This window comes from Pipistrellus hanaki (assembly GCF_964339955.1).
Source record: "Pipistrellus hanaki genome assembly, contig: scaffold_117, whole genome shotgun sequence".
NCBI classification, from domain to species: domain Eukaryota; kingdom Metazoa; phylum Chordata; class Mammalia; order Chiroptera; family Vespertilionidae; genus Pipistrellus; species Pipistrellus hanaki.
Window position 1 is genome coordinate 12,699 of NW_028182220.1, and position 24,302 is coordinate 37,000.

At 68.2% G+C, this 24,302-nt stretch overlaps 1 protein-coding gene across 1 annotated transcript; it reads left to right on the forward strand.

Moving 5' to 3' along the window:
* Window positions 1–6,687: 6,687 nt before the first annotated feature.
* LOC311616207 (histone-lysine N-methyltransferase PRDM16-like) lies at window positions 6,688–23,496 on the forward strand (the record flags this gene model as incomplete). The annotated part of the gene is made up of 4 exons (XM_084907489.1): window positions 6,688–6,738; window positions 8,485–8,619; window positions 15,747–15,846; window positions 23,289–23,496. Coding segments are annotated over 4 exons (494 nt in total), but the record flags the coding sequence as incomplete, so codon positions are not given.
* Between the last annotated feature and the right edge of the window lie 806 nt (window positions 23,497–24,302).

Here is a 24,302-nt window from a genome sequence, read left to right on the forward strand (position 1 = left end):
CACAGTGTTGCTCAGTGGTTAGAGCTCCAGCCTGTGGACAAAGGGTCCTGGGTTCAATGCCTGTCACGGGCCCGGACCTGGATGGCAGGCTCCTCCCCGGCCCAGCCCGGGTCCGGGCTCGTGCAGGAGGCAACCGATCGACGTGTTTCTCTCACGTCGATGTTTCTCTCTGTCTCTCCCTCTCCCTCCCTCTCGCCCTGAAAATCAATGGGAAAATATCCTCGGTGAGGGTTAAAAAATATCGCCAGAATCCACGAAGGATGGTCCGGCCCCGAGGCCGAGGCTCCCCCGCGCCCGCTGGGGCCGGCGCTCGGAGCCGCCAGCGAGGCGGAGGGGCCGGGCCGCGGACGCTGTCATTAGATTTCATACCCACTTCGGCCCATTTCCTGAGAGGGAAGCCGTGTTTGGACGGGGCGTGTGGACTTGAAAGGGATCCGGGTAACACCGTGGGGGCGGCGGAGAGACACGCTTTAATTCCTGTGATATATTCCTCGGAGGCCCGGGCCCTGGACCCCGGGGCAGGGGGACCTGCCCATCTAATTGGCCCATTTGTCATCCGGCCGGCCTGCCCCCCCTCGGCCCATGAATCATCCCAAACCTGGCTCCCGGCGCCGCCTGGGAAGCCAGCCGGCCGCGGGTTCCCAGGAAGGCGGCGGGCTGGGCTCAGCCCGGGCGGCCTGGCGTGGCCCCGAGGTCCGTCCCCGAGCCGGGCCGGGCCGGGCCGCGCGGGAGAGCTGAGGACCCAGAGGGAGCCGGGCGGTCAGAGTCCGCGTCGCATCCCCTGTGTCTCAGTCACCCCACGCCTGACGTCCGGTGGCTGGGAGGGTTGGGGGACAGAGATGGACCCCTGGGGTTACAGGTACAGGACCCCGGGCCTCTCCCCACGAGCTCTGAGTCCCCCTGCCAAAAACACCAGAAAACAGAAACCGCCCGGCCGGTGTGGCTCAGTGGGTAGAGCGCCAGTCTGTGGACCGACGGGTCCTGGGTTCGATTCCGGTCAGGAGCACATGCCCGGGTTGCTGCGGGCTCCATCCCCGTAAGGGGTGTGCAGGAGGCAGCCGATCCATGATTCTCTCTCATCATGGACGTTTCTATCTCTCTCTCCCTCTCCCTTCCTCTCTGAAATCGAGGAACATGTATTTAAAAACAATAATCAATAGGAAAATACCCTCGGCGAGGGGTAAAGAAAAGCCGCTGAATCCAGGCGGCAGATCCTGGGGGGAAAGTGTTGGGAGGGAAAGCAGCCCGTCTCCACGAAGCGCTGGTGGGGCACGGCCGGGCTGCGGGGCTGTGCGGGGGCCCGGCCTGCGGGGGGCGCCTCCGGGCAGGCTGTGCCTGGGGCCCCTGCCAATGACCTTGTTGGTCTGCCAGCTGCGCGTGCCCGCGGGGCACGGGCCAGGCCTTTGCGGAGAGCCGACCTGCGGATTCGGGAGCTATTTGTGGGCGCTGATCTCAGAGCACGAGGCTGATAGGGGGGCGTGAGTCACGGGCCGACGTGTGCCCCGGAGGAGGAGAGGGGCTGGGCTCGGAGAGACTGAGTCAGCGGGGGAAGGTGCTAAATATAACTGCGCCGGATCCATCCCGCTGCGCGCCAGACTCCCCCGACCACCTACTGTGCGCCGGCCCCCGGGCGCGGAGATGGACGGCCAGCGCGGCCTCGGCCCGGGGAATGGGGCCTGCCCCGCGGACCGGGAACACCCAGTCGCCGGCAGAGGGCAGCGAGGAGGACACGGAATCGCAGCCCCGAATCCAGAGACGCAGGCGTACGAGGAGGCGGGGCTGCCGTCCTCGGGCAGACCCCCGGAGAAGCGAGCAGAGGGTCCGGGGGTGACACGGGGGACGAGGAGAGAGGCTCGCTGGGCAGAGGCCAGCTCCGGGGTCCGGAAGCCCCTCGCCCACTGTCCCCAAACACTGAGGGCACCGCCACCTGCCTGGCTCTGGGGAGCCGCCGCAGAGCCCGCTGTGACCGCCCTGTGATGGGGCAGGGCTGAGAGCCCCTCTGGTGGGTGAGATCAGGGCAGGCTTCCTGGGAGAGGCGTCCCCCGGTGTTCTTCCACCTTTACGGCTCCTGGCAGGATGTTCCCTTACATCTCACCTTGGGAAGTGGAGGAAGCCAAAGGGGTCTGGGGAGGTTGGGGGACTCTGTGTCTCATCCATCATTCAGTTTAACAATCCATTTATCCATCCATCCATCCATCTACCTATCCATCCATCCATCCATCCATCCATCCATCATCCATCCATCCATCCATCCATCCATCTACCTATCCATCTGCCCATCCATCCATTTACCCATCCGTCCATCCATCCATCCATCCATCCATTCACCCATCCATTCATCCATCCATTCATCCATCCATTCACCCATCCATCCATCGGTCCATCCATCCATCATCCATCCATCCATCCATTCATCATCCATCCATCCATCCATCATCTATCATCCATCCATCCATCCATCCATCTATCCACTTATCCATCCATCCATTCACCCATCCATCCTTTCATCATTCATTCATCCCTCCATTCACCCATCCATCCATCATCCATCCATTTACTCATCTATCCATCCATCATCCATCCATCCATCCACCCATCCATTCACCCATTCATCTATATCCATCCATCCATTCATTTACCCATCCATTTATCCATCCATCCATCTACCCCTCCATTCATCTGTCCATCTATCCATCTACCCATCTCTCTATCATCCATCTATCATTTATCCATTCGTTTGTCTTTTTTTAAATGTATTTTATTGATTTCAGAGAGGGAGAGAGAGATAGAAACATCAATGATGACAGAGGCCTCCTGTGCGTCCCCTACTGGGGATCGAGCCTACAACCTGGGCCTGTGCCCCGACCAGGAATCGAACTGTGACCTCCAGATCATAGGTCGATGCTCAGGCACTGAGCCACACCGGGCGGGCCATTCATTTGTCTTTCCATCTGTCTACCCATCTACCCACCCATCCATCCGTCCACCCATTATCCATTTATCATCCATCCATCCATCCGTCTGTCCATCCATCCATCCTCCAATCCACCCGTCCGTCCATCCACCTGACTGAACTGCTGTCCTTCCGAGGCTCCGGGGAGGCTGAAGTCGAGGAGAGGCACAGGGGGGAGGGCAGGACCAACCAGGGTGCTTGGTGCTGGTCCCCACAGGGTGAGAGAGACAGCGTGCTGTGCCCAGTGCCCAGCCGGCCTGCCCCTTTCTCGCTGTGCCACGTCGGCCGGTGCGCTAACCCCTCTGCCCGTGTCCTCGCCTGCAAACATGGCTGCCAGGGGCCCGGTGGCCCAGCTCCGTGGTGACCAGCGGCCAGGCTGGCGGTCTGTAGGGTGGCGACGGGGACGCCTGGAGAGGGAGGGAGGGAGAGGGGACTCCGAGCTCCCTGTCCTCTGAGACGTGCGTGTGGGAGGAGTCACCCCGGCCGCAGTGTTGTCCGCGGTGACGGGACGCGGGGTCCCAGCCCGGGGGCAGAGCTGGGGAGGAGGCCTGGGTCCCGGGGGCATTGGGACCTGGCATTCTGTGTCCACGCGGGGGCCTCTGTCCGGCACAGAGCGTGTGGACAGGTGCCCGGGCCGCGGCCGGCGGCCGGGCGGGAGCCCTCCCCCGGTTTGCAGCAGCTCGGCCGTGCACAGCTCACACCTGCGGTGGGTGCCGCCCACAGCCCGCGGTTGTCACCCCGCTGTGGCTGTGTGACGCAGTGCGGGGCCTCCCCTCAGCTCGGGGTCGCTTCCTGTGGGCAGAGCGCGCTCCCGGCCCCGGGCAGAGGGGCCCCACAGCCTGTGGCTTTGCTGTTTGGCTTTTTTCCGTTTTTTCATGAACGGCAGCACCGAGGGTCTCGCTCAGAACGTCACAGCTGGGGCTGCGGTGGCTGTGGCCTCCGGGCTCGGAGCTCCTGCTCCCGCCCACCTCCAGCAGCGAGGGGCTGAGCGTGCGCCTGGCCGATCACCACCACGTCAGTCCGGGAGCCGGGCCGGGCCTGCGGGACTGGGGTGGAAGCTGCCAGCTGGGGGCGGTTTGGCAGCCAGGCTAGGCTCTGGGGGGCTTCTCTGCACCCGGCCTTCACCTGCCCAAGCTGTCCCAGGGGGTGGCACGTTGGTGGCTTTTCATGCCTGCTCTCCCGGCCTCCAGTCCAGCCACAGCGGCAGGACCAGAGGGCTGTCCCCCTGCGTTCCCCCCGTCCCCTCACCATGAGGCTGAACTGTGCTGAGCCCCCGAGAGGCCGCGTGTGCACGTGGGGACCCACAGCCAGCCAGGTGCCTGGGGGCGGGGAGGGGGGTCAGAGCATTACCTGGGTCGCCTGAGGCCAGGCCCCTGCAGGACGCACCCTGGCAAGTAGCTGCCCTCGGCACCAGCTCTCCGCGGGGAGGGGGGTCCAGGAAGGGGCTCTGGGCCTGTGGGAGGGATTTCCTCATCGGGTTCAAGTCCAGCCGGAAGCTCTTTGGCCTGTCATCCAGCTGGCGCAGCGTCCTCTGAGGGTGCGTGGGGAGGCCCCCTGCGACCGCCTTCTCTGGGGGCGCGGGCACGTTCCGAGGGGCACCTGGTGGGGGGGGGGCAGAGAGGAAGCTCAGGAGCACCCTCACCGGCTCCCTGCGGCTGGTCTGTCCCTCTCGGGCCCCACGGAACATGCTGGACCGGCCAGGACTTTGCATTGTACCCCCGGGAGAGCCCAGCGGCCTGATGCGCAGAGGCAGCCCGGGAAGGTGGGGGGCGGGGGACCTCAGGCACCTGAGGCCACCAGCTGGGGCCCTACAGGCCCTCAGCGCCGGGCTGGTGTGGGCGTGGGCTCTGCCAGGCCGGTCAGCCTGTCCCTTGGCCACGGCCCCCGCATGGCCCTCAATAGCAAGGAGGCTTTTGGGTTCCGGAGGAGAGCCGGTGGCAGGACCCGCCCACCCCGCGTGGCCAGACTGAGATTGACATTTCAGGCACGCGTGGCACACACAGCCTGCCCCCTCTGCGCCCTGGACGCTGGCTGCCCACCGCCCCTGACTGTGCCCATGACACTCACCGTTGGTGGCTCCTCGCCCGCAGGGCCCTGAGCATCCACTCCGGCCGCCATCACCGCTCCCTCCGGCCGCCCGGCCTGTGTCTGAGCCGGTCTGTGTCCATCCACTCGCCGCCCGCCCCCGGAGAGCCGGCTGAGCCACAGTGCCCGTCCCTCCCACGGCTCCGGGCAGCGCGTGGCCACGAGACAAACTGCAGGCTCACCTGCTGACGGGACCTGTGCTTGGGGGGAAGCCCCCGACACCTCACTCAGCCCAGCAGGCGTGAGGGGCAGCGCCGAGCCCCAGGTTTCTGTAGCCCCTCTTCTTGTCTCGTGCGCCGATGACATCATGGGGAGTCCCACTCCAGGGGTCCCTGGCGGGCCTCCAGTGACCCCATCAGCTCGAAGCTCCGCTGTGCCGCTGCCCCCTCCGGGTTTCTGCCGAGTTCACAGCCGCTGCCGGCAGGGTGGCCCCTGGGCCGGGGAGCGAGAGGGAGGGCGAGGGAGCAGGAGGGGCCGGTGGGGGCAGGAGGCAGAGGAGGCGGCAGAGCCCAGGGCTGGGATCCGGTGTCAGGGTTTGGGGGCGCCGGCCGGTGATCCGCAGGAGACTGCACGGCCCCCGCTGTCTGATCCTGGGGGGCAGAGGGCGTTGGCGTGGCTTTGTCTGAAGGGTTTGCGGTCGGCACTGTCCTCGGGCCTCAGCGCCTGCGCCCCGAGCGGCGAGGCTGCATTCGCGCAGGAGCAGCCCCGGATGCGGACCTGGGGCCTCGGCCTTCCGGGGCATCAGCGTCCCCTGCCGGGCGCCTGCAGCCCCCACCCGGCCGGGCTCTGGGTCCTTGAAGGACCGGGGTCGGTGGCTCCGGGACCCCAGAGCACACAGCCCGGCCAGAGCTGGCCCGGGAGGGCGCGGGCCCGGCCTCGGGGACGCAGAGGGCAGAAGGCGGCCGGGAAGGCGGTTGGTGGAGGCTGGCCGGCCGCCAGTTGCCGGGGCCTGTCCCTCAGGCAGCGATCAGTCCTTTCCCAAAGAGCCGAGTGCACCCACGGCCACCCATGCACCCTCACAGCCGCATGTGTGTACACACGGCACACGGGCACACACGTGCACACACGTGGACACACGTGCGAGTTGGATGCAGAGGGGCCTCTCAGCACGTGGGCCAGCAGTGCATTCCTCCGCTGGCCGGTTAGTGCCTAGCTCTCCCTCCAGAGCTGTCTCCAGGCTCCAGGCGCCGGGTGCCGGGGTCAGGTTGAGGGGACCCCGGAGCCAGCGGACCCCAGAGCGGAAGGACGGCTCTGACCCCGGATGGGATGGGAGGCCGGGGGCGGGTGACAGAGACAGACACGGAGAGAGGGATGGGGCACACACAGAGGGAGACCGACGCCTGTGCCTGCCAGCCCAGGGCACACACTGGGGGGGGGGGGGCACGCACTGCGGGGGGGGGCACACACCGCGGGGGGGTGGAGGGGGGCACACACTGCGGGGGGGGCTCAGGGAACCCCAGCCCCCGCAGCCCCGCTCTTCCTGGAACAGGAAGGTGGGAGGGGCCGCCTCGCCCCTTGAGGTGCCGCTAACCACAGGCTGTGGGGGTCTTTTTGACGGGCTTCCTGCAGTGGGGGTGGGAGGTGAGAAGAGGAGCCCTTCCCACGGGCCTGCCCTCCCCCCCCCCCAGCTGCCCACGGCCTCACCTGGCATGGCGGCCACGCCCCCTCCCCCTCAGTCTTTCAGGGACTGGGCTGCAATGGTGAGGACTGGAAGCTGGGGTGGAGACCGGAGCCCCCGGCCACACTGGCCACCTCCCTGTGCCCACCTGCAGCCACCTGTTCCCACCCTCACTGTGCCCACCTGCTCCCACCTGTTCTCTCCTGTTCCCACCCTCCCTGTGCCCACCTGTGCCTGCCGTCCCTGTGCCCACCTGCTCCCACCCTCCCTGTGCCCATGTATGCCTGCCATTCAGTGCCCACCTGCACCCACCTGTTCCCACCCTCACTGTGCCCACCTGCTCCCACCTGTTCCCACCTGTTCCCACCCTCCCTGTGCCCATCTGTGCCCGCCATCCCTGTGCCCATGTATGCCTGCCATCCCAGTGCCCACCTGCACCACCTGTCCCCACCCTCCCTTTGCTCACCTCTTCCCACCCTCCCTATGCCCACTTGTGCCCACCTGTGCCTGCCTGTGCCCGCCCACCGTCTCGTGGCTCCACCCTGGCCGGTCCTTCTGGTTTCTCTCCTGTCTCAGAATTGGGCCGTTTGGTTAAAGACCCCAAAGTGGAGAATTCTCAGAGCAGAGGCCCTGGCTCAGCCCTGTTGTCCCAGCTCGGCCCGCGGAGGTGTCAGCAGAGCTGGCCCTGCGTGTCCTTGAACCCTTGTCATTCGGAGGAGGGCCGCCACGGGCTCCCAGGGGCCACGGTGTGGGCGCACAGACAGGCTAGAGCAGGGTCTGCGTCTCCACCGCAAAGCAGCTGCCCCCGCATCACTTCGGGGGGCCCTGGGCACACTCGGGGCCCAGGAGCGTTTACGAAGCCCCGTGCTCTGCCAGGCTGTCCTCCCGGCCTCGGCAGCCCCTCCCGGGGCAGCTTTCCCCCCATAACGTGCGGGAGACGCCGGGGCGCAGAGGTCACGGGACCCAGAGCCGCCGCCTCTGCCTGCCCCCCGCCCCGCCCGCTTCCGGGGCCCATCTGCTCCCGTCACCTGCTCAGCCAGACCCCTGCCCATCGGGACCTCAGCGTGAAGGCGGCCTCAGCGCCCCAACCCCTGCCCGGCTGGCTGCCCCGTCCACGGCTCCGGCTGGACCCCGGAGGCCCTGGACAGAGCAGGGGGGGCCGGGGAACCCAGCCTGCGGCTCCCCCCAGGGTCCGCCAAGGCGAGGGGGCCCTCCCTGAGCTGGACAGTCAGGTCCCTGCCTGCTGAGCTGGTCAGGAAGTCGTGGCTGGAGGAGCCGTGGCCGGGGGAGCCGTGGTGGGAGGAGCCGTGGCCAGAGGAGCCGTGGCCGGGGAGCTGTGGTGGGAGGAGCCGTGGCTGTGGCCAGAGAAGCCGTGGCCAGGGGAGCCGTGGCCGTGGCAGGAGGATCCGTGGCCGGGGGAGCCGTGGCTGCGGGCGTGAGGCAGCGTGGGGCCGGCCACGGTGTCAGAGGAAACCTCCCACGTTCCGGAAGGACGTTCGTGTTTCTGGCATTCAGGGTGATGTGCACACGTGTGGGAACGTGCTCACCTGCCTGCGTGCGGCCACACAGCCGACACCTTGACCTCAAAGGCGGCAGGCGGGCGGCGGGCGGGCTCGCCGGAGGCACCGGGTTCACACGTGGGCGCTCTGCCAGAGGCGTCACAGGCGGCGGCAGTTTCCACGCCGGGCCAGTGAGCCGCTCGGTGAGCGAGGGGCACCCTCCCTGGCTGGGGCTCCTGGCGGGCGGCCTGGGCAGGGGCTCACTGATGCCGGTGCTGAGCGCCCGCCGCGCTGGGCCGGCCTCTGACCGCCCCTCTCTCCTCCCGCAGCTCTCCGAAGACCTGGGCGGCGACCAGTTCTGCGTGGACGCCGGGCCGGCGGGCACGGGCAGCTGGCTCAAGTACATCCGTGTGGCCTGCTCCTGCGACGACCAGAACCTCACCCTGTGCCAGGCCAACGAGCAGGTAGGGGCTCCTGCGGGACCCGCCCTGCAGGCCTGCACCGCGGCAGCAGACTGGGCTACCGAGGGGATCGGTCCGCCAACCTCTGACTCCACGGAGGCCTGGCACCGAGGCGGCAGGCCTGGGTTACCGAGGGGAAGAGTCCTGACCTCTGACCCCATGGGGGCCTTGGCTCTGAGGCAAGCAGCCTGGGTTACCGAGGGGAAGGGTACTGACCTCTGACCCCACGGGCGCCTTGGCACCGAGGCAGCAGGCCTGGGTTACCAAGCGGATCGGTCCGCCGACCTCTGACCCTGTGGGAGCCGTGGCACCGCGGCGGCAGACTGGGCTACCGAGGGGAAGGGTCCTGACCTCTGACCCCACGGGGGCCTTGGCTCTGAGGTGAGCGACCTGGGGGACTGAGGTGAAGGGTCCTCTGACCTCTGACCCTGTGGGGGCCTTGGCACAGGTGAGCGGCCTGGGGGCCGAGGTAAAGGGCCCAGGGACCTCTTCCAGGCCCCGTCCCGCGTGGGGGTGGCTGTTTGACCTGGTGGGTTTCAGGGAGCAGAGTTTCAGGGAGCGCGGGGACACTCCTGGGGCTCCCCAGGCCTCCAGGCAGAGCCTCCGAGGCTGCAGGCCCGGGAGCCGAAAGGGCCGGTGCGGGAAGCAGAGCAGCGAGCAGGCAGGATGCTGCGGCCTCGCTCCCGGCGGGTGCCCGCCCCGGGGCTGGGGGAGGCGGGGAGGGACCGCCGCTGGAGAGCGGGTCTGCCTGGCGCCGTGTGGCCAGGCCGGGGAAGGGACCCCAGTGCCGGCCGCCCTGGGGACCGGGAGGGGAGCTGCGGGTGGCGTTTCGGTGGGGCCGTGCGTGAGCGGCTGCGGTGGCTGTAACACGGTGCGGGAGGAGCGGGCCCTGGGCCGCGTGTCCGTCCTCCCCGAACACGGGTTCCGGGAGCCGGAGCCCAGCCTCCCTCCGCGCCTCCGCGTTTGCCCACGGCATCTGGGGTCACCCGGAGCCCTCGTCTGCAAAGGGGATCCCTTCGCTTCCAAACGGTCTGCGGAGACCGCACAGCCGGCGCCTCCGTGTGGCCTGTGCCGCCGTGGGGCCGGCTGCCGCCCCCGGTGCCGGAGAGGGTTTGGGGGGTAAAGGCAGAGCGGCCACAGGGGGTCCCGCCTCCCCGGCTGCTGGGCGACTCCCTCCCCGGAGGGCCCCCGGGGGCCCAGGTCACCCCGAGGCTCAGCCCACCTCGGAGCCTGGGACACGCATGGCTCTTAGTGAGAACCTGGCGTTTAGAAAAGATCTTATACCGACCGCAAAAAAAAAAAATCCACATATAAAGCAATGAATCCTCGTAAAACTGAGAACGGGACTTGAAAAAAAAACAACTTTCTTTTTTTAAATATTTTTTTTATTGGTTTCGAAGAGGAAGGGAGAGGGATGATGAGAGAGAACCGTGGACCGGCTGCCTCCTGAACGCCCCACACTGAGGGTCGAGCCCACAACCTGGCATGTGCCCTTGACTAGAATCAAACCCTGACCTCCTGGTTCATAGGTCAACGCTCAGCCACTGAGCCCCGCCAGCCAGCCGGGCCAAAGACCCTCTCTTTGGAGATGGGCGAGGGGGAGGTGTGGGAGGGTGGAGGGGGAGACGGGGGAGAGGGAGATAGGGGAGGGGGAGGGGTGATGGGGGAGGGGAGATGGGGGAGGCGGGGATGGGGGAGACAGAGGTGGGGGAGGTGGAGATGGGGGAAGGGAGAACGGGGGGACGGGGGAGGGGGAGGCAGAGGTGGGGGGGCGGAGATAGGGGAGGGGGAGGGGGAAACGGGGAGGGGGAGACCGGGGAGGTGGGGATGGGGGAGGGAGAAGGGGGAGGGGGACGGGGGAGGGGGAACCGGGAGGCGGAGGTGGGGGAGGTGGAGGTGGGGGAGGCAGAGATGAGGGAGGGCGACGGGGGAGGGGGACGGGGGCGTTAGAATGAGGCACACAGGCACGGGTCAGCTTCTCGCCTTTGTCTGGGAGGTGGCCATGGCCGTGGCCGCTCGCCCTGGCTGTGCTGTGAGGAGGAGAGGACGGAGCTGCCAGGCTCCCGGCTGGGAAGCAGCAGCGGGCACGCCGGGCCGGGGGTGGGGGGGGAGCAGGGTAGCGGGCACCTCCCCGTGGGCACTGGGCTAAGGCCACGGCTCCCGCCCCCGGTGCCAGAGAGGATTTGGGGGGGGTAAAGGCAGAGCGCGCCACAGGGGGTCCCTGGCATGGCTCCGGCTCCCGTGGCGGCCGGGGCAGCTGACGGGGACGGACTGCCCTGCCGGCTTTTCGTCCGACCCGGGACCGAGGGCTCCCCTCCCGCCCGCCCGCCCCTCCCCGGGAGCCCTTCAGTCAGCCCACCGTCATCCCCGGTCTCTGCTCAAAAGTGCTGCCCCCTCCCCCCGGCCCCCCTACCCCACCCCACACAGCAGCGCCCGGCCCAAGCCGCATGGTGGAGTGCCCCCCAGCAGTGCCGGGTCCTTCGGCCGGTCCCCCTGACCGGGCCTGGGACCCGCCTGTCCCGGTGCGGGAGCTCGGGGCGTGGGGTCGTGGGGGCCGTGGGGGCCCCGGCAGAGGAGGGGCACCCGGCTCCTCAGCCCTCTGCCCGCCCGGCACCACCTCGGCCCACGGAGCTTCCTGGGGTCCCCGTGCGCCCGGTTCCCTCCGCCCACGGGGTCCCCACGGGCTCCGGGCAGCGAGCGGCTCTGAGCTCAGGCCCTCAGCACTCGGGGACCCGGACCCGGACCCGGCAGCGCCCACGGCCCGGGTGCTGGTGGGTGGCCGCGGCCACGGCGCTGAGGATGCGCTGGCGTGGTGCCAGGGTCACACACATGTCGGGGCGCAGGGCTCTGGCAGGGGACCCCCCAGGACTGGCCGAGGGCGGAACACCCACGTCAGCGGCGTGTTCCGGAACAAGGGACCCCGGGGGAGCGGGGGGGCTCCCCAAAGTGGAAGCAGACGGCGGCTCCCGTCAGACAGAGGCCGGGCCTGGAGATGGGCCGCCGATAGCCGCCCGCAGGGCCCGCCGGCCTAATGCGAACCCGCTGTGCCCGCCGCCACCCGCCGCCGGCTTCTCTTTCGCATTCGCTCTGCCGCCCAGCGTGGACCCGCCGTCCGTGGGGCTGGGGTTCCCGCCGCAGCCCTGCCCCCCGACGCCCCCTCCCCGGGCCTGGCCGGCCTCTGCCTGGCAGTCAGCCTCGGGTGGTAACGTGGAAGCCGGGAGTGAGGTGCCCGGTGGGACGGCAGTGAGAACGGCTCCCCGCGGGGAGGCGGGAGGCAGGGTTCGGTTCAAGCTTCCTGACCAGCTCCCCGAAGGCTGAGGACGCCGGCCGGGGTGTCTCCATCGGCGGCGAGAAAGCCCCCAGCCGCCCGCCGTCCACGCCGCTGTCTCCGCTGACACTGGAGGACCGTGGCCAGCTTCCCCGGGACCAGGATTCAGGGAGAACCAGCCGCAGGCCCACACGCGCGGGGCGGCGGAGTCAGTCTCCGGGGAGCGCGGGGCGGGCGAGGACTCTGGCAGCACCAGGGGAAGACGGAGGCGCTGAGGCCCTCGCCTCACACAGGAGAGGCCCCGAGTCCCAGCAGCAAGCCTTCTCCCCGAGGAAGCGCTGTCTGCCCGCCCGGAGCCTGTGGCTGGCCGAACCTGGAACCGCTGTCCCTTGCTGGGCCCTGAGAACCGAGCAGCCGGGCTGGGGCCGACGCGGGCGGAGAGCGCCCCCTCCCCACGCCGCCCCTGCTCAGCCCTCGGCCCTCAGGGCTCCGTGTCCACGCGTCCCAGCGAGGCGGCTGCTTGGGGACAGCGGGCCGTGAAGACGCGCAGCGGCACTCCCAAAGTCCCTGGGGCCGTGGGGCAGCCGGACACCCCCGCCTCCTCAGTGTCCCCAGAGACAGAAAGGAAAAAGAAGAAAAAAAGAAAACGGCAGAGCTCAGGCCCCGTCGGCTGGAAGAACCAGGCGGCCGGCCGCCCCGGGAGCTGCTCTCAGCGGTTCCCTGCGGGGAGGGGGGGACCCCGACAGCCCTCGGCACCTCACCCAGGCCGTGGGGAGCTCACGCCCGCGGACCTCAGCCTCCGGGAGGGAGAGCGTGGCTGTGGGAAGAGAAGCCGCGGAAGAGACGGCGCATGTGGATTCCAACGCCCTCCCCGTCGCCACGCTGCCCGCGGGGGCAGAGGGCCGGCCGGCTCTGCGTGCGTCTGAGAACAGCCGCTCCAGGAGGGGCGGCCGCTGCGGCCTCTCCCGCCGGCCCCGTGCTGGCCGGGCCGCGTCCCGCGAGTGTGCGAAGCTAAGGTTACCACAAACAAACTGCGGGGCGGGCGGGTAAGCAGATACTGTTCGCTCTCTTCGTGTGAGAAGACAGTCTTTTTTAAAAACATATACTTTCTGTTGTTGATTTTTTACAGAGAGGAAGAGAGAAGGACTGAGAGTCAGAAACATCGATGAGAGAGAAACATCCACCAGCTGCCTCCTGCACACCCCCCAGTGGGGATGTGCCCGCAACCAAGTCCATGCCCCTGACCAGAGTCAAACCCGGAACCCTCCGTTCCGCAGGCCGACGCTCTGTCCACGGAGCCCAGCCGGTCAGGGCGAGAAGACAGTCTATCCTGGTGAATTCATTGGCTATTAAAAACAAACAAAGAAGTAAAAGGAACAAACCCTTAAGAGGCCGGAGGGGCGAGCGCCCACGGTGCAGCCGGATCGCGGGGAACGTCATGGCCCTGAGGATGCCGCCATCTCGGGGGACAGAGATGCTCTCAGCCGCGCCCAGCCTCCCGGCAGCTCCTCTTGGTGAGGCCCCGGCCGCGGTGTGCCCGCACCCCTCCGCCCGGGGCCGCCGCCGGGGTGCCGGGGGCACACGGGCAGGGCTGCGCCGAGAGGGAGCCCCGGCTGCCCGGTTCCGTGCCGCCCTGGCCGCTCACAAGAGAGAGCCGGGACCCTGCCTGGCACGCGTGGGAGAGCCGCCTAGAGGGACATCGATGGGCGCCAGAGAGCCGGTTGTGGGCACGGCCGGGCTCTGACACCGGAGAAGGGCGCCCGCCAGGCGGTGCCAGCCCGGCCGCCAGGCTGCGGGCGGAACGGCGAAGGTACCGGCACGCGGTCCCCGAACCCAACCCGCGTTCCTCCGCGGCTCCACGGGGAGAGGGCGCCTCCAGCAGACTCCCGGCTCCGCCCTCTCGGCGCCCTGGCGCCCTGGGGGACAGGCCGAGGGCGATGAGCAGGCCTCGGGGGCTCAGGGGCGGCCACCGGGACAGGCCGCTCGGATAGGGAGCCCCGGCCCCTGAGCGGCCTCCGGGCCTTTGTCCCGGGAAGCGGCGGCCCCGCAGACCGCAGACCGGGAACCAGGCCTTTGCCCCTCCGGCTGATAAGGCCTCCGCCGCTGGGGGTGCCCCCGGGGAGCCGGTAAGAACCCCGGCCTCTGGGCTGGCGCTGTGTGCCCGCTGCGCCCTGGGGAAGCGGGACCCTGAGTTCGGAGCCGTTCTCAGACCCTCTTCACCTCCCGCCCCTCCTTCCCGGTGGAGGCGGCTCGGACGGGCCCCCCCCCCCTGCCCCGCCCGCCGCGCTGCGATTAGCACTAATAGCCATTAATTCCGGCTGAGGCTCAAAGTCCAGCCGCCTCGGCTCCCGCCGCCCAGTTCCGAGCCTGCGCCCCCGCCAGGGAGGGGGGGACCGCGGGCGCTCAGACGGCCCGGGGCCCAGCGCCCGGACCCTCCCCCCTCCGCAGCTCGGGGGGGCTGGTCTCCTGGGGGGCCTCAGAGGAGGGAGCCCGAGGCCCTGGGACCGGGGCTGTGGGCGCAGAGGGTCCCAGGGGGCCCAGCGGCCTCGGAGCTGGCAGGGGGGGTTCGGGGGGGGGGACCCGGGAACTTAGGTGGGGGTGAGGGAGGAGGTCCCAGGAGGTCCCGCGGCCCTCCGAGGGGTCGGAGGAGGGAGGCGAGGAGGGAGCACCGCGCCCAGCCCGGCGGCTCTGCCGGCCCCGCTGCAGCAGGAGCCCAGCAGCCCGGCCACAGGACACAGACTCCAGGTCAGAGCGCAGCGGGGAGCACCGGGGCCCTCGAGGGGCAGGGGGGAGGGGCCGAGGGGGGTGCCTGCGGGCGCGGCCACATCGCCCCCTGATGGGGACCTGCGGAACTTCCGGCCTGGCTGCTGGGCCTCCTCCACGCAGGGTGGCCGGGGTGGCCTACACCTGCCCTGGCCGTGCGCTCTCTGACCCCGGAGGCCTGGAGGGGGTGGGGGGGCATGAAAAGAGGGCCGGCCGGCCGCGCACGCAGTGCCCAGCGGGAAGCACAGTGGCTCAGAGTGGACGATGTAAAACCTTTTGGATAAAACGATACAAAACCGGATGTGAGTCCCGGTATTTAACTGCACCCGCCCATGCGGCCGGCTCGTCTTCGCTTCAAAGTCTGGCCGTCACCCTCCCGGCTCCCCGGGCACGTCTCCCAGCCAGCGCCTGAGCGGGCGGGCCCCCCAGGGGCTGTGCCAGCAGGGTGCATTGTGGGTGCAGCCCGCTGCCCGGGAGCAGCACCGGGGGGACAGGGGACGGGGACACAGTGTGGCCAGAGGCGCCCCCTCCTGCGAGCTCCTGGCGGTGGCGGTGGGGTTGGGATGGCCCTCGGTGGGTGAGAGTCCCCCAGGGTCCGAGCCACCGGAAGCTCAGCCGTCAGACATCCCGGGGAGAGGAGGGGGAGGAGGGGAGGAGAGGGGAGGGGCGGCCTGGGCCAGCTCAGCCCCTGGGACTCCGGACCCGGGTTCAGCAGCTGCAGGGAAGCCGGCTGGATGCCTGGCCCGGCCCCGGTGCCGGCCGCGGGGGCCCAGGAAGTAGCCTCCAGCCTGGTCCCCGGGCAGAGGGCGGCCCTGGGTCCTTCTCCGCCTCCCAGTCTGTCCCGAGGCCGGGCTGGGCTTCTGGAGCCCTGGTTACGGCTCTCCGGGCCGAGGCCCAAACCCACGCGGGCGGCGGGCTGGCCTGGGAGGCGACCCGGCCGCGGATGCTTCTGGATGGAAGCTGCGGGTCCCTGGCCTCAGCTCAGGGTCGCTGTTCCCTGGACTCGTCCCCGGTGCCCCCGTGCTGCCCTTCAAGTTGCTAGAATTTTCCCAGCGTGGCCACCGCCCGGGGCGGCCGCTCACCCGCTCTCTCCCCCCAGGTCTTCTACAAGGTCATCAAGGACATCGCGCCGGGGGAGGAGCTGCTGCTGCACGTGAAGGAGGCCGCCTACTCGCTGGGGCCCGCGCCCGGCCTGGAGGGTAAGCCCGCACCGGCCACTGCGCCCGCCGGGCCCGCACCCGGCCGCCCGCCGCCCCACTGCACCCCAGGCCCGCACCCCGGCCGCCCGCCGCCCCCACTGCGCCCCCACTGCGCCCACCGGGCCCGCACCCCGGCCGCCCGCCGCCCCCACTGCGCCCCCACTGTGCCCACCGGGCCCGCACCCAGCCGCCCGCCGCCCCCACTGCGCCCCCACTGCGCCCACCGGGCCCGCACCCCGGCCGCCCGCCGCCCCCACTGCGCCCCCACTGTGCCCACCGGGCCCGCACCCAGCCGCCCGCCGCCCCCACTGCGCCCCCACTGCGCCCGCCGGGCCCGCACCCAGCCGCCTGCCGCCCCCACTGCGCCCCCACTGTGCCCACCGGGCCCACACCCCGGCCGCCCGCTGCCCCCACTGCGCCCCCACTGTGCCCACCGGGCCCGCACCCCGGCCGCCCGCCGCCCCCACTGCGCCCCGGGCCCGCAGAACCAGCCTCCGTTTACAGCTTCCCCTCCGCAGCCCTCGGCTGCTCCTCCTGGGGAGCGGGGGGCTCCCCCCCCCTGCGAGGTCCAGGTAGGCCTCGGTGAGGTGGGCGGCGGGTGTCGCATGGCACCTCCACAGGGTGAGTCCGGGATGTTTTCAACCGTGTTCTTTCCTCGGCGCTTTTACACACACACACACACACACACACACACACACAGACATACACGCTCTCACACACACAGAGAGACATACACGCACTCACACACAGACACACAGACACACACTCTCATACACGTGCACACACATACACATGCACATGTACACACAGGTACACACACGTGCACACACACAGTCCCTGGCTTAGACTCGCGTCCTCAGAGCACGGTGCCTCCGGGGACATTTCCGTCTCTCCAGGGTGGGCGGTGCGGCTCGGCTTTGACACTGCCGGCCTCGGTGCAGCTGCGGCCGGAGGAGACCGCGGCTGCGGGGCGGCCCGGGCCGTGCGCTCGGGGAGAGGGAGGCGCAGGGCTCGGGGGTCCTGGGGTGCAGACCAGCTGCCTCTGTCCGCGCCAGGAGTGCGGCAGCGGTGGCGGCCTGCGTCCCCGCCCCCTGACCGGCACTCAGGGTCTGTCCAGCGGGCAGCATACCCCCTCGTGCGCACACCAGCCTGCCGCAGGGGAGCTGGGAAGGTCCCGCCCCCGGCCGGGCTCCGCGGAGAGCCGCTCCCCGCCGGCGCGGTCAGCAGGGAGCCGGCCCCCGGACGCCGAGCCCGGGTCAGGAGGACAGTGGCGGGAGCGAGGTCGGCCCGGGGCTGCCCTCCGACCCTGAGCGGCCCTCTGAGCAGATGTGGCTTTTCTTTGTTTCTTTTTAATTTATTGAATGGATTTGTTTTAGGGATGTCAGGGAGGGAGAGGGAGGGAAAGGGGGATAGAAACAAACATCCAGGAGGAGAGGGAATCCCGGATCGGCCGCCCCTGCACGCCCACACGGGATGGAGCCCACAGTCCGGCTGTGCCCTTACCGGGGGTCGAACCTGACCTCCTGGCTGCCAGGCGGAGGCCCAGCCCTGAGCCCCGCCGGCCGGGCTGAAGCGTCTCTCTGCCGGGGACCCCGCGGGGGCAGAACGCAGCCTCCCCGGCCGCACTGGTCCTTCTGTCCCTCCTCCCCCCGGCGGGTCTGGCCGTCAGGAGCTGGGCCTGGGGATTCCGGCAGCCTGGGGCCAGCTCCCCGCTCTGCCCGGTGCCCTCTCTGCCCGGTGCCCGCTCTGCCCGGTGCCCGCTCCGCGCGGTGCCCTCTCTGCCCGGTGTCCGCTCTGCCCGGTGCCACTCTGCCCGGTGTCCGCTCTGCCCGGTGTCCGCTCTGCCCGGTGCCACTCTGCCCGGTGCCCGCTCTGCCCAGTGCCCTCTCTGCCCGGTGCCTGCTCCGCCTGGCACTCGCTCTGCCCGGCACCCGCTCTGCCCGGTGCCCAGTGCCCGCTCTGCCCGGTGCCCAGCACCCACTCTGCCCAGTGCCCGCTCTGCCCGGTGCCTTTCTGCCCGGTGCCCGCTTTGCCCGGTGCCCGCGGTGGGAGCCGCTCCCCCGGCAGCGGCGGCCAGCGGCCACGGGGGAGGCTCCGGGAGCCGGATCCTCCGTCTCTCCGCGCGGGTGGTTTTCATTAGGAGAAAAGAAAATAAACGGCCGGGACCCGGAGGCGGGAGGGTCTCACTTTCCTTAAAACGACTGCTGGAAAGACCGGAGCCTGAGCCGGACACGGGGACCGAGGAAGCCCGAGAGCCGGGTGGCCGGCGGGGTCATGCGTGCGGCGAAATGCCCTCCTTCCGAGCCGGTGACGCCGCCGCCTCCGCCCGCCCGATCGCAGCCCCCGGGCTGGTTCCCCGGTGAGCCCGGGCCGGCCCCCGCCCACTCCCCGCAGCCCTGCCCCGTCACCATCACGCTGCCTGATCGCAGCCCCCGGGCTGGTTCCCCGGTGAGCCTGTGCGGGCCCCGCGCCCGCTCCCCGCAGCCCTGCCCCGTCACCATCACGCCGCCCGATCGCAGCCCCCGGGCTGGTTCCCCGGTGAGCCCGGGCCGGCCCCTGCCCACTCCCCGCAGCCCTGCCCCGTCAACATCACTCCTTCGCCTTCTCCCACCCCCAAGACTCTGAATCCCACAAAAAAGCAAACACAATCGCGACCTTCTCGAAGGGGGGACAATCAGAAAGCATCTCTCCTCCGGCCCAGCTCCACGCGGCCCGAGGCGGCGGGACCTGGGGGCTCCGGCCGGGCCTCGGTGGGAGTGAGCACGCAGGCCCCGCACAGCTGGTCCCCGGCTCAGCTCGGAGCCGCTCCGCACCGGCTTGTGCTCTGTCACATCCCCGCTCCGCCACGCAGCTGCCGGCGGGACTCCAGGCAGACGAGCCGGGCACAGGCCGACACGCCACCCGTTTGGGTGGAAGACAGAGTCTCTTCCCCAGCCCGGCCCTCAGAGCCCCCCAGCCCTCACAGCCCCCACCCAATTGAGGAGAAGAGACTGCAGTTCTTTTAAAAATTGATTTGAGAGAGAGAGGAAGGGAGGGTGGGAGAGAGAGAGAGAGAGAGAGAAACATCCATGTGAACGAGAAACACCCATCAGTTGCCTCCAGTACATGTCCGGACCGTGAATGAGCCCACAACCTGGGTTGTGCCCTGATTGGGAATCGAACCCGTGACCCTTCGGTGCCCAGGACGATGCTCCAGCCACTGAGCACACCCGCAGGGGCCGGACTGCAGGTTGAGTGGCAATGTCGTGTGCTCCTGTTGGGGCCGGGGGCTGCGGACGCTGTTCAGATCACATGGAGGAACAGGCCGGGGCCCGAGCGCGGCCGCCGTCCAGGCTGGACGCCTCCACGCAGGCCGCGGCTCCGGGAACGCGAGTCCGGCCTCCTCCCCGGAGCCGGCGCGGAGGGAGCCTCTCGGGGCCTGGTCCCGGCACCGTTTGTTTTGTTTCCGCCCTCTGAGCGGAGCGGGAGAGGTTTCTCTTTCAGGAGAACTTCTCGCTCCTGGAAGAAAATACTGAAACCACTTCCCTCCAGCTGCCTCTCTTCTGAGGGAAACATCGTTAACCCTTCCCCCGCCCCCGCGAGGGCGAGCTGGGCGTGTGCGGTGTGCGAAGCATGAGACCCACACGCTGCCAGGGATAGGATACAATGTAACAAAGCACGGCTTAACGCAGTGCAACATAGCAACGCACTGCAACACCATCAGAGACAATGTAACACAGCACGGCTTAACGCAATGCAACATAGCAACGCACTACACCACGATCGATACAATGTAACACAACGTGGATACAATGTAGCTCTTGTGCAGCATTTCCGCACAATACAATAGAACGGCTTGTGCTGAGGGAGGGAAACCCCATGGGCCGTGCATCCTGCCCGCAGCACAGCCGGCGTGCCCTCGGCACTGGCCTTACCTGTGGGCGGGCGATGTGGGGACACCTGTCCGCACTCCAGGGGGCGCGGTTCCCAGCTCTGTCCTCCTGCCGGGGCGATCCGGGGCTGAACGGGAGGTGGCGAAGGAGGGTGACGCTGATGGCCACGCGGGCCCATCGCCTCCAGACGCCCTCAAGTGCCTCAGCCTGAGGATCGGCCTGAGTTTCGTGTTCTATCCAAACTCCAGATCAACGTGGGGAAGGCAGTTGGTCCGCGTTAGGGAGGGAGGGGCTGGCGTTGCTCCTTTGTTTCAGATTGCAAGCTCCCTGATTGTTCGTAGCCGGGCCGGGAGCCGGCTCAGGCCGGCATTTCTGACTCCGTCCTGACGCCAGGGGAGGGCCTGCACGGCCCTCGCCCAGCCCAGGAAGCCCCGGGGAGCCCGCAGAGCAGTTCTGTGGGGTCTGAGCATCCGGCTATGCTCAGAAGACCTCAGGCCATGGAGGTGCCTCGCCTGCCACAAGGCCCCGTGGGGAAGTGGGGACCCTGCCGCCCGCTTCCCGGGCAGGAACGTGGCGAAGGCTGCGCGGTCACAGGGCCCTGCCGCTTTGCCAGGCCCCTCGGCACGTTATTCGGCTCTCAGCCTCAGTTTACCCCTTGGGAAGCAGGCAGAGGTACAGGCCCCAGGGGGTGGGAGCGGCTGATCTGGGGCACAGATTCTCGGGGGCCGTGCTGTCCTGGGGGGCGTGCTGCACGGGGAGGCCCCCCCTCGGTGTGGAGGTGCCACTTGGGCTGTCCTCACAGCCGACCTTTGTCCTGGAAGGAGCTGGTGCGAGGAATTCTGTTTGAAAATACATTTTTAAAAATATTTTTTTATTGATTTCAGAGAGGAAGGGAGAGAGATGGAAACATCAGTGATGAGAGAGAATCATTGATCGGCTGCCTCCTGCACGCCCCACCTGGGGATCGAGCCTAAAACCCAGGCACGTGCCCTGACCGGGAATCGAACCCTGGTCTCCTGGTTCGTAGGTCCACGCTCAGCCCCTGAGCCCCGGGCCAGCCGGGCTGGGTGGGCTCTGCTATAGAACCTCTCCTAGGCTTCGCTCCCCACCGGCCCCGGCCCCACGGCCTGTCCCTCTGCCCAGCGGCTGCCCTGCCACGGGCGGGACCATCACATCCTGCTGGCCGCTGCGCGTGCCAACGCCTGCCCATCCGGGTCCCTGGCGGGTGTGGACGCCGGCCTGCTGGCCTCCGCCCAGCCTGCTCTGCCGCCCCGCGTGTCCGGGGCCCGGGCCAGGCCCTGTGTCCAGAGGTGCTGGGCGAGAGCTTCCCAAGCCCCAGAGGCCAGGCCCTGCGCCCACGGCCACGGCCCCCAGGGCCGGCTGCTCTAACGTGACACCCTCCCGGCTGCCTGGCCTCCCCCCGCACATGCGCCCCAGTCCCCGTGTCCCCCGGGCTGCGCTCAGCAGGCCCGTCCCTGCCCCAGGGCCGGCCTCGGTGCCAGGACGGGGCGGAAGTCACACCGGAAGAGCGTGCTTGCGTGTCCCAGGGTGTCGTCCGGCTCCCGGGCTTGGCCGGCACCTTCGAGCTGCTCCTGCAGGGGCTCCCTGGGCATCAGCAGGGGGGCCCCGGGCGCCCGCCCATGGGGACATCCACCAGCCCGCACCCGACCTGAGGGACGCACCAGGGCCCAAGGAGGTGGCCTCCCCTCCCCAGGCCACCCCTACCCGCGCCCCTGCTGCAGGCTGCCCACCCTCCTCGCCTGGAGTGGCCTGTGGCCCCCGACACCAGAGGGCAGCGGAACCCCGTCTCCCTGCTGCCTGCCCCCTGCTCCCGGAAGGCCCCTGGGGCCGCACTCAGCCAGGTTATCAACCTCTGCTCCGTGCCAGGCCCTGGGGTCCTTCTGCATGTGAGCGCGCGCGCGCACACACACACATTCACATGTAAATATGTGTGCACGCATACAGACACACAGAGGCACACAATTGCATGTTCACACAAACGTGCATGCTCGCCACACAACACACATGCACACGAATGTGTGTGTTTAACATGCACACGCAACATAATGCACACATGGGTGTGCAGAAGCAATGCACATGCACACATGCACACGTGTCCAGACATGCTTTCACGTGTGTTCATAGTGTGAAGATATGCAGACACATAAATCTCACACATGTAGCTACATACAAAACCACAGGGACACACTCACACCGGTGTACACAAGCACATGAATACAATTGCACACAACACAAGCATGAGTGTAGACGCACAAAAATGTTGGCACATTCACACAAAGATGTACAGACCTGGATGCTGACATGCATGAACATTCACACTCATGTACACCTGTTCTCACAGAGCCTACAGCATGCACACACCCACACACCCTGCACACAGCATGTATACACCCACACACCCTGGACACCCAGCATGCACACACCCACACACCCTGGACACACAGCATGCACACACGGACAGCTACAGAGCTGCACATCTAAGTACACACAGTATGCACACACCCACACAGCCACATGCCCTGCACACAGCATGCACACACTGACAGCTACACAGCTGCACGTCCAAGTACACACAGTATGCACACATCCACACACCCTGCACACACAGCATGCACACGCTCACACATACACAGCTGCACACCCTGCACACACAGCATGTGCACACTGATAGCTACACAGCTGCATGTCCAAGTACACACAGCATGCACACACCCACACAGCTGCACGCCCTGCACAAGGAACACACGTGCACTCACATCGCTCACCAGCACACACATGTGGCCAAGGGCTCCGGGGCTGGTGTTCTCTCAGGCCTGGGTGGACATGGGCGGGATGGACAGCACTCTGGACGAGCTGCAGTGGAGCAGCCACTGGGGGGAGGGGTGGGCCGGGGGTCATCCCCCCAGGAAACTGACAGCGCCGGCGGTTGTTTGGCTTGGCAGGCCGGCCAGGATGCCGCCTCGTAAACCTCATAACGACGCCCCTTTAATTGGTTTGACCTTGTGGCAGTAATTCATGGCTCGCATTAGCGCGCTGTCATCTTTCCTCCCGGTGCGTAAACAAAGCCCTGGCCGGCTTCCTCCCAGGCCCGGCCCTCCCGCCCCGAGGCCTCGCGACGCGGGCCAGGCCTCCCGGCGTGTCCTCTGCTGTGGACAGTCCGGGTCTCCCCGTCCCCGTGGTCTCCCCGTCCCCGTCTCCTCACGGCCACGCCCGTCCCCAGCCACGCCCGGGCCAAGGAGGAGGCAGGAGCGGGAACAGAGTGCGGGTGGGCTCCGGCCCCTCGGCCCCGCAGGCCGGGCCGGCTGTTCACCCCTCACCTGACCCTGTCTCCCCTCGGGTCCGGCAGGCCGGGCCGGCTGTTCACCCCTCACCTGACCCTGTCTCCCCTCGGCCCCGCAGGCCGGCCCGACTATTCACCCCTCACCTGACCCTGTCTCCCCTCGGCCCCGCAGGCCGGCCCGGCTGTTCACCCCTCACCCTGACCCTGTCTCCCCTCGGGTCCGGCAGGCCGGGCCGGCTGTCACCCCTCACCTGACCCTGTCTCCGCAGAGGACCCCACCTTCCGCTGTGACGTGTGCGACGAGCTGTTCCCGTCGAAGCTGGACCTGCGGCGGCACAAGAAGTACGCGTGCGGCTCGGCGGGCGCCGCCCTCTACGCAGGCCTGGGCGGCGAGCTCAAGGCCAAGGGCCTGGGCGGGGGCGACGGGCAGGCCCATGAATGCAAGGACTGCGAGCGGATGTTCCCCAACAAGTACAGGTGCCGCCCTGCCCCGTCCTCCCCACCCCTGCCCCTCCCCTTCCCGGGGCCAGTCAGGACAGCAGGTCAGCTGGTCCTCAGAGCACAGAGGGAGCCCTGACGGACCCAGGGCTGCTGGGACAGGGCAATATGAAGGTCCCTCCAGTGTCACCCCCAGGGTCCCACTCCTCTGACACTGAGCTGACAATGAGCTGACATTGATCTGTCATTGAGCTGGCATTGAGCTGACATTGAGATGACATTGAGCTGACAATGAGCTGACATTAAGCTGATAATGAGCTGACAATGAGCTGACATTGAGCTGACATTGAGCTGACAATGAGCTGTCATTGAGCTGACATTGATATGACATTGAGCTGGCATTGATATGACATTGAGCTGACATTGAGCTGTCATGATCTGACATTGAGCTGACATTGAGCTGTCGTGATCTGACATTGAGCTGACATTGAGCTGACATTGAGCTGTCATGATCTGACATTGAGCTGACATTGAGCTGGCATTGAGCTGTCATGAGCTGACATTGAGCTGACAATAGTTGGCCGTTGGAGGCCACAGGTGTTCCCAGCTCTCACATGAAGTCTGGTCCCGGTCGGTGCCCCACCCCCGAGATGCCCTCTGAGACAACTGGCCCTGCCAGGACGTGGGGGCCAGGCCAGGGCTGCTCCTGGGGAAAGGTCCATGGCCAGAGGGGGCCCAGCGCACCTCATTGCCCCGGGGTCGGGGGAGCGGCCTGACTGTCCGGTACACACTCCTTAGACAGCAGCAGGAGAGGGGAGAAGCCACCCAGGGTCCCCCCCCCTGGG